The sequence below is a fragment of the Biomphalaria glabrata genome, chromosome 1 (genome assembly GCF_947242115.1).
Source record: "Biomphalaria glabrata chromosome 1, xgBioGlab47.1, whole genome shotgun sequence".
In the NCBI taxonomy this organism is placed as follows: domain Eukaryota; kingdom Metazoa; phylum Mollusca; class Gastropoda; family Planorbidae; genus Biomphalaria; species Biomphalaria glabrata.
Window position 1 is genome coordinate 3,508,484 of NC_074711.1, and position 12,120 is coordinate 3,520,603.

General features: G+C 31.1%; 1 protein-coding gene across 2 annotated transcripts in view; it reads left to right on the forward strand.

Annotated features, from left to right (window-relative positions):
• Nucleotides 1-12,052, forward strand: part of LOC106079489 (serine/threonine-protein kinase ATR-like) — a 41,180-nt gene extending 29,128 nt beyond the window's left edge. For both annotated transcript variants that reach the window (XM_056009290.1, XM_056009335.1), the window contains exons 49-71: nt 38-153; nt 264-405; nt 499-632; nt 797-896; nt 1,397-1,516; nt 1,987-2,174; nt 2,642-2,843; nt 2,967-3,077; nt 3,758-3,826; nt 4,135-4,187; nt 4,313-4,346; nt 4,577-4,692; nt 5,389-5,518; nt 5,901-5,990; nt 6,138-6,245; nt 6,564-6,721; nt 7,407-7,502; nt 7,955-8,108; nt 8,697-8,762; nt 9,220-9,305; nt 9,572-9,674; nt 9,816-9,929; nt 11,201-12,052. In XM_056009290.1, the coding sequence (XP_055865265.1) occupies nt 38-153; nt 264-405; nt 499-632; nt 797-896; nt 1,397-1,516; nt 1,987-2,174; nt 2,642-2,843; nt 2,967-3,077; nt 3,758-3,826; nt 4,135-4,187; nt 4,313-4,346; nt 4,577-4,692; nt 5,389-5,518; nt 5,901-5,990; nt 6,138-6,245; nt 6,564-6,721; nt 7,407-7,502; nt 7,955-8,108; nt 8,697-8,762; nt 9,220-9,305; nt 9,572-9,674; nt 9,816-9,929; nt 11,201-11,260 (2,550 nt within the window). In that variant the 3' untranslated portion in view covers nt 11,261-12,052. The remainder of the gene's footprint in view (nt 1-37; nt 154-263; nt 406-498; nt 633-796; nt 897-1,396; nt 1,517-1,986; nt 2,175-2,641; nt 2,844-2,966; nt 3,078-3,757; nt 3,827-4,134; nt 4,188-4,312; nt 4,347-4,576; nt 4,693-5,388; nt 5,519-5,900; nt 5,991-6,137; nt 6,246-6,563; nt 6,722-7,406; nt 7,503-7,954; nt 8,109-8,696; nt 8,763-9,219; nt 9,306-9,571; nt 9,675-9,815; nt 9,930-11,200) is intronic.
• Nucleotides 12,053-12,120: the final 68 nt, after the last annotated feature.

Here is a 12,120-nt window from a genome sequence, read left to right on the forward strand (position 1 = left end):
TGGTTATTAATGTTTTTTTAACTTTTGATTCACTCAGCATGAGTCCGAGTTTGTAGAACTGTTAGATGTGGCCAGGAAAGAGCAGATGGGGCTTTTGTCAGCTGCCAGTATGGAAGTTGGTTCTTACTTGAGAGGTTATGAAAACATTGTCAGGTAAAAGTGGCTATGACCTTAATTCAATAAAAAGATCTAGAATATATAATGTTACTTCTAAACTTTTTCACTTTAGAAGTATTGTATGGCTCTCAATATCACCACCTCAGATTGCACATGCTCAATGAAATTGAGGAATTTCTCCATGTCATGGAGGATTTCCCTGCAGAAAGTGATGCCAAGGATGTTATCATTATTCCATCTTCTGCACAGCTTTTGTCACAGTGGCAGAACAGGCTTCAAATGGCACAGGTAACTTAGCTACATTTACATTTTTCTTTTTAGCAATTTTCGAGATGCAATGATTTTACTATCTCATTAACTATGATGTTTTTTTGTCTACAGTCAACATTCCGAACCCAAGAACCAATTTTGACTCTCAGGAGAACATTGACATCATTAACTCAAAAGGAAAACCACCCTGGCTTAGATATTCAAATTGGCAAGTGGTGGCTGCAAAGTGCAAAAGTGGCCAGAAAGTAAGTTCCTAAACTTTTACACTGTCAACTTCTAAGATAAATTTCTTTGTTGTTTCATTCTTCACTTTCACATCGAAGAAAGTTATTCTCATTTACATTTGTATAAAATTACAATAATTATCATTTCTATCCATTTCTACGAAGTATTTTTTTTTTCTTTTCAGAGCAGGATATCTCCAGACAGCTCAGAGTTTTTTACTTCAAGCAAGATCCTACAATTTACCAGAGTTCTACCTGGAGGAAGCAAAGTGGTTACATGAAAAGGTAAAATTGATTGAACTGCTTTGTTTTTTTAATGAAATATTCTGGTCAAATACTTTGTGTTTTATATCAGTTGTAAATTAGCTTCAGTTGTAAATTTATGTCTGTTTATTTTCAGTCATGATTTGTTCATGTCTTTAAAAAATACATTAGGAAAAAAAATATTTTTTTTATTGCAAAACTTTCTTTTGTACAAGTATAGTGTGTCATTATTTAGCTAGTCATTACACTGATGGTTTTTTTATTTAGAGAGAATATCTAAATCATTTTCTTGAATGTTAATCTAAAGAAGCAAATACATTTTCTTAGTTTCATGATAGGAATATTTGAATGAAAGGGACCCAGACTTTTTCAATCCTTGCTGCCTATTATCTCCAGGTCTTTTGAGACTTAAGACTCTTTACTACTAAAGTTCATATTTGTTCTTTTCCTTTTTTAGTTTAAATTTTGTTTGATGTCTAACTTATTCCAATTAATTGTTAATTACTAAATGCTGCTTCCAGGGAGAGTCGGTGGCAGCCATCGCATGTCTGGATAAAGGTATCCAAAGGCATTTTGGTGATATCAACGAGGCTCATAAAGGAAAACAGCTCAGCCTATCACTCAGACAAGTTTATGCTCAGGTATAAAAATCTCCACCTGTTCTCAAGAAAGTATGATTTAGTTAGTGCCAGACCTCATTTGTTTCTGATGGAATATTTTCTTGTGGAACAATTTCATTTAGAACATTTATTTTTAACATTTCATAGAATTTTTGTTTTATTCAAAGAGGCATTTTATCATTAAATTTGATTTCTCAGTTTTATATATTTCTCACATGCAACAAACCTTCCTTTATTATTTTTAAAGTTTAAAAAGTTAATGTCATTCTAGCTAGCAATCACAAAAATAAAAGCTATGTGGATTTTAAATATGTATTCAAGAAAGTCTGAAGATTGACTAATTCTTTTTCTTCCTAGAACTAACTATTCATTTTAAAAAATAATGTTGAAAATGTGATATTACTAATGTTTAAATGACATTTGCAATTCTCTGGTGAAGCTGCAATGACATGTTTATACAATTAGTTGAAACTCTGACCCTACTTCTGCAGTCTTTGCTGTTACTGGGATCTTACAGCGAGGAAACCTCCAACCTGGAAACCAATCATATTGTCAAGCACTACAAGGATGTCATTGAGATTTGTCCAGACTGGGAGAAAGGTCACTTCCGACTAGCCAAATACTATGATCGGGTCATGAACACTATGATAGATGACAAAGACAAGGCTGGCAATCAAGGGTACAGACAATAGTTTTCAAATACAATTGACTTTCTTTTATCTATATTTAATAATGTTCTATGAAACAATAATGTAAACTTTTCATTCCGTTTTTTTTTTAAATATTTTTTCCACTTACCTTTGAATAGTTATAGTTAGTTAGTTTGTAAAAATAAAAACATTTTCTAGCTGTTGTTAAATACATTGGAATCTGTCTACATCTGTCTACATCTGTGCATGATCTATTAGAACCAGTTGATCCAATTAACTGGATTCAACTGCATGATAGAATTAGTCTCAGAACTTTAGGATTTGGTCCAGACGAACAGGTCATCCAAAAACCACATTTACATGTCCTTTTTTTAAAAAAGCTTTTACATATTTTGTTTTAGTAAAATATATGTACGTATTTTCAAAAGCCGTATAAGTGGTGCTATTTGGCAAGGTCGTTCTATCATTTGCAGTGTTCTTGTGTCTTTATCGGCAGAGATTTTATAATCCATGTGGTGAAGAACTTTGGCATGTCATTGAAATATGGGAATCAACACATTTACCAGTCCCTTCCCAGACTACTCAGTTTGTGGTTGGATTATGGGACAGCGGTTGTTGAGAATGAAACAAAGGACAAGCTTGGAAAGATGGCTGCAAAAATTCAAATTCAAAAAACAGTCTTGAAAAGAATAAATGAAGTAATTTTTTTTCCTTTTATTTTTTTTTTATGCTAGTAGCCAGTATTTGTTCAGTTTATGATTGCTCAATAGACAAAAAGCTTATGATGTCAGTATTCTATCATTACTTTATGACTTTTTCAGATAATCCTTCAGTTAAATCAACAACTTTGTCCCTACCAGATGTTCACTGCCTTCTCTCAGCTGATTTCTCGTATCTGTCACACTCAGCCGGATGTCTTTCAAACACTTGAGGTAAAAAAAAACAACAAAAACCCAATTACAACATAATTTCAACACTAATAATCTGGTCTTCATTAACTTATATCATTTTCATACATTGAGAATATTTTTTGAAAGCTTCTGTTAGATCTTGCATAGAATATCCACTTTAACAGGTGGCTGCATAGCCTTTTTGTATTGGCTTTGTCTTGTAAAACTGTGAAAACTTAGCTTATTGTCACCTCCTGCTAGGAGGTTTTGGACATAATAATCTTTTTAAGAATGAATCTCAAAAATATGCATAGGAGCTTTACTTCTCTTTACAAATTTATGTATGGCTCCTTCTGTCTTGAAAGACAATGGATGTGCTCAGATGAATCGCTTGTTTTGGTTTCTTTTAGAGTTCAATCAGAATCTGATGTGACAAAACAAACCGATTCTGGTGTGGCAAAGTTTGCCACAGTTTATACATGTGAATGCACCTGTTTTGGGGCTATCTGTTTAGGCAGTTTTCTTTCTTATCTTCTTATCTAAGGCTGCTTCCTTCCTTTTTCTTTTGGCAAACATCTCCAATAACTCGCCATTGCAATCTTAAGAAGAAAGATTATTTCTATAGACATGATTGACTTCATTTATTGCTCAGTTTGTCTATGTGCACAACAAATGTGTGTGTATTGATGGTGCTAGTAAACAGTCTGATCTTTACATTGCAGGAAATCATTTCACACTTACTGGTGGTGTATCCACATCAAGCCATGTGGTTAATGATGTCTGTCTCAAAGGTAAGGACAACATAGTTTCTGTCTAAAACTGAAATATTTTAAATATCTTCTCACTCACCTTTGACAAAACTTTAATTGGAAATAGCAAAATTTCTTTGGTTCTTGTTTCAGTACTGGAAATATCATTGTATACATTGTTACAGGTATTAAAACAAAATTGAATGCTATGAATTGCAAACAAAAAGTTGAAACAATTTTACACTATTTTTGTCAATGTGCCTTGTGAATAAATTTTGTAAGAAATTAATATTTAGAAATTAGAAATAAAAAAAAGAATAACTTAGAAGTAATTTTCTTTTATTCTTAAGTCATCATATCCTATTAGAGTGAAGAGATGTCAAGATATTTTTGCTACTGCCATGTAAGTTTCTTTTTGTCAAATATTTAAATCAGTCTCAAAATATAGTGGTGATGTTTATAAACAGTTAAATCAAAGAGAATGTTGCAGAAATGTTTGTTATATACATTTTTTTTTTAACTTTTCAGACAAAAAGATGGAAGTTTGTCCAAGCTGATTCAAGTAATAAAGATTAATTTTTGATTTTCTTTGAATTTGATATTTGCAAACACATATAACTCTTATTAACTTAACAAGCTATTAACACAATGACATTTGTTGCCTACAAAGCTTTTGTACCATCTTCTTAGCTCTTATATTTTATTAACAAATCAGATAGTCTGTGTAGAAATATTAAGTATGTCTACTACTTTTATTAGAGAGATTATAGCATTATTTTATTTCAACTCTAGGATTGTAGAAAACTAACAGACCGTATGCTAGAACTCTGTGAAAAAGATTTTGGAAATTGTGCAACAGTAAATTTAAATCAGTTATGCAAACCTCTGAAAAGACTTTTTGACAACAGGTAAATTCTTTGGTAATTTTAGAACATTTTTCTATATCTCACATCTTACATCTCAATGCTATTCATTACATGGGTTTATTGAGATATTCTATTTTGCATTTGATGTGATGAAATCAATATCGCTTTAATTGGTTCAAAACATTGTTTACCACTACTCATAAGTAAATATTTCGATGCAATCTAAATTCAATCTAAATACATTATAAAATTTTAAAAATATAGCATACAGCACCAAAAAAAAAATGAAAATGGGGGGGGGGGGCACAAAGGAAGGCACTAAGAAGGCAATAAACATTTTCTACTGAAAAATATATCTTTCCAGCTCATCTTGTCCTTTTTAGATGAAAAAAAAAATAATAAAAGCATTATTATCACTCTTCTCTCCTCTATTTCTTTGACCTGGTCTCTATATATTTATTATTTTGTTATGGATTCGGTGGCAGTATCTTTTGAAATGATGTCATACACACTCCTCCCTACAAGTATAGATTCAAATGCAGGTTACTTAACAATTTAAGTTTCTACTGTTGATCTAAGGTAGATAGCTACTATTATTTTGAGTCACACAAATAAAAACAAGTTTTTTTTTTTTTTTTTGGTTCTTGTTAAGTAAGATACTTCTGTGAATGAGATCAAAATGTACTTCTGAATGAGACCTTCAGCTCTTATCAGAAGCAAAATTTTTTTTTTTTACAGCAGCTTCAGTCAAATTTTGTTGCCCTTGCAGTCATCTGTCACAGTTAATTTGCCTGCAGCCATCAACAGAGATGCTCATCATAATCCATTTCCAGAAAACTTAATCTACATCCGTGGCTTTGAAGATACAGTAACCTAAGTTTTTTATTTTGGTCTTATACTATATACATTCCTGTTTCTTTAACTAGTCCGCAATAGTTTCTTCCCGCACAGTAACAGCTTTGAAAAAGAAAGTGGCAGAAAGAAATAATTTAAAGCAATATAAAAAAAAAAAAAGTTTTAGTTTGAAAAAAGATATGTGTTCTTCAATGAACTATGTGTAAATAATTTGGATTTGTTTCATTTTTAAATTCTTCCATTGATTTGTCTAGGAAAATCTTTTTATGGTATATGCCTTAAGTCAACCCTTGTTCTTCAACTTGAATGAACAATTTGTCTTGTTACATCTTAAGCTCATGGTTGCCTAGTCTTGAAAAAGGCTTTATTTCATTATTTCAATGCTTTCTGTGTAGATAGAAATCCTGCCATCTCTTCAGAAGCCCAAAAAAATTACCTTACGAGGAAGTGATGGAAACAATTATGTTATGATGTGCAAGCCAAAGGTCAGTGCGAACATGTGACTTATAGCACATATCTATATAAATTATTTTTTAAATCCTATATGCTTTTTTAGGTACTTAACATTTTTTGTTATAAAATTTTATTTTAAAGTTTCATTTAAAATTTTTTTTTTTTTTTTTTCTTTTCAGGATGATCTCCGAAAAGATTGTCGTTTGATGGAATTTAATATGGTTATTAACAGATTTTTACGAAGGAATGCTGAATCTCGAAGAAGACGCCTGATGATACGAACATATGTAAGTATAGAAGCCTACGTAATCAATGTTAAACCACTTTGCATGAGATTTGTATGAGATTTTTCTGTTACTTCTTTCTATAGCATATAAACCCATAACCTACTACCTGTGTTTCATTTTATTTGATTAGCTTCTATTTCTTTTTAGGTACATCTTTTCTTAGCTCATTAAGCCATTAGCTCTAACTTTTGCTTTCTTTTTGAGGAACATATAGTTCATTAAACTAAATATTCTTTAAAGTGTATGTGTATGCAGTGAAGAGTTAAATTTAACATAAAGCCTCAACGGCATAGTTTCACTTGGACTATCTTCCTACAGGCTGTGACTCCACTGAATGAAGAGTGTGGTTTGATTGAGTGGGTGAACAACACCACTGGCCTGCGTAATATATTGGTCAAGCTTTACAAGGAAAAAGGAACGTTCATGGCGGGCAAAGAATTAAGAGCTGTCATGCCTGCACGCAACTCTAGCCTGGAGTCAGTACACCCCTCTATTTTTTTTTTAGTGTGTAAAACAATAAGGAACTACAAACTAGTTATTCTAATTATGAATAAAAATGACATGTAACATATAATAGTAGCTGGGGACCTGGATGGTCTAGGTAGATGTTAAGCTGGTTGGTACCAGGTCATTGCTAGGTGATAAGGCCAATTTGGAGCTCTGTGGTTCAAGTTCTCCTCTGGGCTTATCTATCTTACATATTTTATTCACAGCTGGGGCTGCGTAGCCATGGGAGATACTGCATTCCTCATAAATCTTCGGAAGACAAGCCTTATTATTTTATTCACCTTCTCTTAACAATCTTGTTACCTTAGTGCGGCTATCGACCGCCTTCACCTATCCCTTAGTGTGTTAAACCATTGGGACACTACACAAGATCTGTTGTCCAATTTCCTATGTCTTTGACTTAGGTAGAATCTTTTCCATTGACAGGCCTGTCCTCTCTTTGATGTCTTCCCATTGCTGACTTTCTCTGCCTATCTTTTTTTTCCTGGTACTCATATTATATTATATTATGTTATATTATATTATATTATATTTATTATATTATATTATATTATATGCTACCTGTCATGTTTATTCAGAATTTGTTTCAGCACCAATAGCTTCTAACCCCATTTATGTTTAATTATTCTAATCTTTGATATCATTTTATTTTAGGGTCAAGATGAAAATTTATAAAGAGACTCTACTACCTCGACATCCTCAAGTATTTCCTGAATGGTTTGTTAGGACATTTCCAGATCCAATATTTTGGTAAGCTGATAGTAAAATCATCATGTTACATCACCAGTTACAATCTCCAAAATCTCATTTTCTTTCAAGTTTAGAGATTCTTGAGACAAACAGAAAAACTTAATCCACAATTATTTTTTTTTAGCTTTTGGAGGTAGACTTAATGGGTTTGTGAAATAATTGTGTTGTAATTCTTATTACATCATATTTTCTACTTAGAAACAATGTTGTACAAAAAAATCGATAACTTAAACATTTAAACTTGTCAACATTGTTTTCTTAAAACAAAAACAAAAGAAAAATTTATATTTTTATAAATCATTTTCAGACTTCTAATTGATTCATTTCTAACCCATAGTATTTCTCTTTATTGTAAATGTATTGGTTACTTTGCCCCCTGGATGACAAAGTGGTCATCATCGAACCATGATGGACGAACTATATATATATATATTGGTTACTTTCATTGACAGGTATAATGCCAGACAATCATATGCCAGAACAGCAGCAGTCATGAGCATTGTGGGATACATTTTAGGACTTGGAGATCGTCATGGTGAAAACATTCTACTGGACTCCAAAACTGGAGACTGTGTTCACGTTGACTTTAACTGTCTCTTCAACAAGGTCTTGCCAGTTGATATATAATTGGCTACGTTTTTTTTAAGTTGTAGAGTAATCCAGAGTACAAAAAGTCTAAACCATAATCATAGGATATATTTTTATTAACCAGACTGATGTTGTCTTAAATAGAGACTTTAAGCTTTGAAAAAAAAAAAGGTTCTGATTTTGTATTTAAAAGAACTTTTTTGTTTTAAGATTATTGCTTTTAGGAAGTTGTACATCTAAACATTTATTAATTCCATATTTGTTGTATGTTAACTGACTTGCTATGATTAGTACCTAAACATCAGAATATAACAAAGCAATAATATAATCATAACATAATAGAACAGTTATCCTTTCGGTACTTCAATTATGACAGGAATTTAACTGGACATGGAGATTTAACTGAAGTGGTCAATCTACATATAGTACTTCTTAAAAAATTTTTGAAGTTTAAAATAAAATTCTTTTAGATGAATATTTATTATGTTAGATTTCTATCATTTCAAATTTTGTGCTAAAAAGTTTTATGAATTTTTAAAGACAGACATCTAGGTATTTCAATTCACTTATTATAATTGCCCTTTTTTTAAAAAAAAATCTTTTTAGGGTGAAACATTTGATTGGCCAGAGATAGTCCCTTTTAGACTGACACCAAATATGAATGCAGCTTTGGTGGGTATTGAGTTTATATGATATTATGTCTGTATATATTACTCAAGTGCTAAAATAAAGTTTCAGTTTTTCTTCAATTTCTTTCTCATTGGGCTTGAGTTTCTGTGAGCTCATCTGTTTTTGTGTGTGTTAGTACTTTGAATCATAGGCATGGCTTCTTGTAAAAGTGTTCAGATCTTCTACATTTCAATAATTTTGCAGTAGTATTTTAGTTCTGTTGTTTGGCATGATATAAACATCAGGTATTTTCAAAATTACAAGAGTGACAAGAACTAATTTTCTAATAAGAACATTGATTGAGAATAGCAGTATTTTGAGTGGCTTATAGTTTCAAATAATGAACCTTGCTGCTTGGTAATTTGTTGTTGTTTAATCTTGTGTTAAAAAAAAAAAAGGAATCATTTTCACTTGTGTGTTTTCCAGCTATTAAAATGGAATTTGTTATTTTCAACTTCAGGGTCCGTTGGGCTATGAAGGCCTGTTCCGTGTTGCCTGTGAGATTACATTGAAAGTGATACGAGATCAGATGGAGCCACTCATGTGGTAAATATATAATGACAAGTTTAGATTTAGAGTTGTATAAACATCTTTTCTTAGTAGACCTAAATTATTATAGTATTTTATTAAAGGACCTACATTTGACTGAATTGAAATATATTAACATATTTTATAAGTGTGCCTACTTGTGAGTAAATTAGAATTCTAAACATGATTTATTAGTAGACCTGCTTTTTATTTTTTTTTATACCAAGCCTACTTTAGACTGTATTTAAATTATTAACATATTTATTTCTGTTTGTTTGTTTCAGTGTTTTAAAACCATTTATCTATGATCCTCTTGTTGAGTGGAGCAAATCAATAAAAGGTCAGAGGTCAAGTGCATCTGACTCTGGAGAAATAAACAATGAACTGGTAAGCATTTAACATGGTAACATGTTTTTTTGGGGGACTCTAATGCTAGCTGAACTACTTTTGCTATTTTCAACTTTTGCAAGATTACATTATATGGACTTTTGATTCACTCTTTTTACTAGCTAATACTTTCTCTTTCAGGCACTGAATCATGTCCAGAATATTGAAGACAGAATGAGAGGGTTTCTGAAGACAAATGCCAGGAAGAGATGTCTTCCCTTGTCCATTGAGGGTCATGTGGATACACTGATAAGAGTCAGTTCCTAATCTTTAGTCCCTTTATATTATTATTAATCAATCATAGTGTAATGTACTATTAATGAACTTTGTTGATTAGTTAGAAATGTAGATTATTCCTATAATCAGGGTTCCCCCACCATTCTGAGATTAGGATTTCAGGAGTTTTCCAGGAGAAAATATTCGATTTCAGGAGCGGAAAAACGCGAACTATATATATATATTTAGTAATAAATATAAGAATTACCATATACATTTATACAATTTTTTTTTTCTTTTCAAATTAGCAAATTCAAAAGTAACTGATTAAAGAGTAAAAAAGTACTTGTAAACCAATAAGCCTATTTGCACTACTCTCTCTATATATATTGCTTATATATATATTAGGAATTAATTAAAATCTCTAAAAACAAATTGCAAATCGCAGCAATGTATAACACATTATCAATATCAGTTTCCTATTTCAGTGGAAATCTCTTGCATTGATTGTTTTTATTAACAATAGGTGTCTTTAAATCTATAAAATCTAGCTCTGAATCATAAAGCTAGAAGTGAATTTGATAGTAAAACCATGAATAGTTATAATTTTATATAGCAGCTTAAATACTATATAGACCATATTACACTATACTCTAAGCCCCATCTACTTCTAGATTTATAAAACTAAAACTAAGAGAGAGATTCCAGAATCTAAGTAGATCTCTATTAGATCTAGAATTCTAGAAATATAATCTATACCATTAATCATATATACTCTAAGTCTAAGGCCTCCTCCCTAAAAAGTACAGTAAAAGTAGAATAGTAGGCCCTATATTTAGTATATTGGCTATAACTATTATACATACTGTCTGTAACTATATCACTATATCTGTCTCTATCTATCTTTAACAAATATGAATACTGTGGCTAACTTTGTATAATGACATGTATACAGTACTACACATTTACATTTAATTTTTTTACACTTTCAATTGAGTTATCACAAGAGTTAGCAGTTTCTAAAACTAATTTTACAATATTTGATTGAATTTTGTTATTTCCATTGTGCAGTTGTACCTAATGTAAAGTATTGAACTATTTACAATCGCGTAAAATTTATTAGGAACTTTTGAACTAGCTTAGTAGATGATATCCAACTATGGCGGGCCACGTGTGGCCCGTTGTTCGTAATTTGCCCACCCCTGTACTAAAGTGTTTAGTTCAAGCTTTATCTAAGGATAGCTTATAGCCATAAGTCGATATTGAACTTTTTTACTTACATTTAGTTTTGTATCAATTTTATATTTCAGGAAGCTACTGATGAAAAGAATTTATGCCAAATGTACATTGGATGGGCTGCATTCTTATAGTCAACGCTTATGGTTGGAGCTATTTTAAATTTAAAATCAAAATTTCTATAGACCTTGTAGACCTTGCATTTTACCTTCAACAACTTTTAAGATTTACATTCTTTTGTTTAAGGTCTAGGCAAGAACCTATGTCAGCTTTAACTGGTTTTTAGATTATTTTCTTATGAAGCTTTTTTTTTTTTGTTACTATATTCCTTTGAGGTCTAGGCAAGAACCTACATCAGCATCTCAATCAGAAAATTAATTCAGTGATTTTAATGTGTTCTGAACCAACCTTCCTGTGGTTCTTAGAATTACACTACTTTCTATTTATGTTAAGTTTCATTTTAAAATATTTTTTTAAAGCTGTAGCTGTAAAAAAAAAATTTTTATGTCATGAAAATAAATGAATAGGCTAGTTAAATTCATTTTAATTCATGTAGATTAGTCATGTCTGAAATAGGTCATCCCAGTATAAGAAATATATCAAAACATGAAGACATTAATTTTCCATGCTAAATAGTCCCCACTCTATGGAATGTCCAAAACACAGCTGACAAAAGAGCTATTGCTTCAAATTATAAAACTGTCATAAAACACAAAGCTGCCTTCATGACACAAAATACAATTTATTTTACATGTTCATTTTTGTAGCTCCAGCGAGTTTCTAAGATTCTGTGACCTTATAAGCAATATGCATATTACAAACATTGTTAATAAATGTTGTTTATGGATGTTGAGATTTGTAAATGTTTGATTGTTGAAAACTGTATATATATTGATATGTACTGTAATAAAGAAAAGCAATTCTGATTTTCTTTTAACATATGTTTGTCCATGTTCCCAGTGTCAAAGACACACTGTTTGTATTATTCATGTCA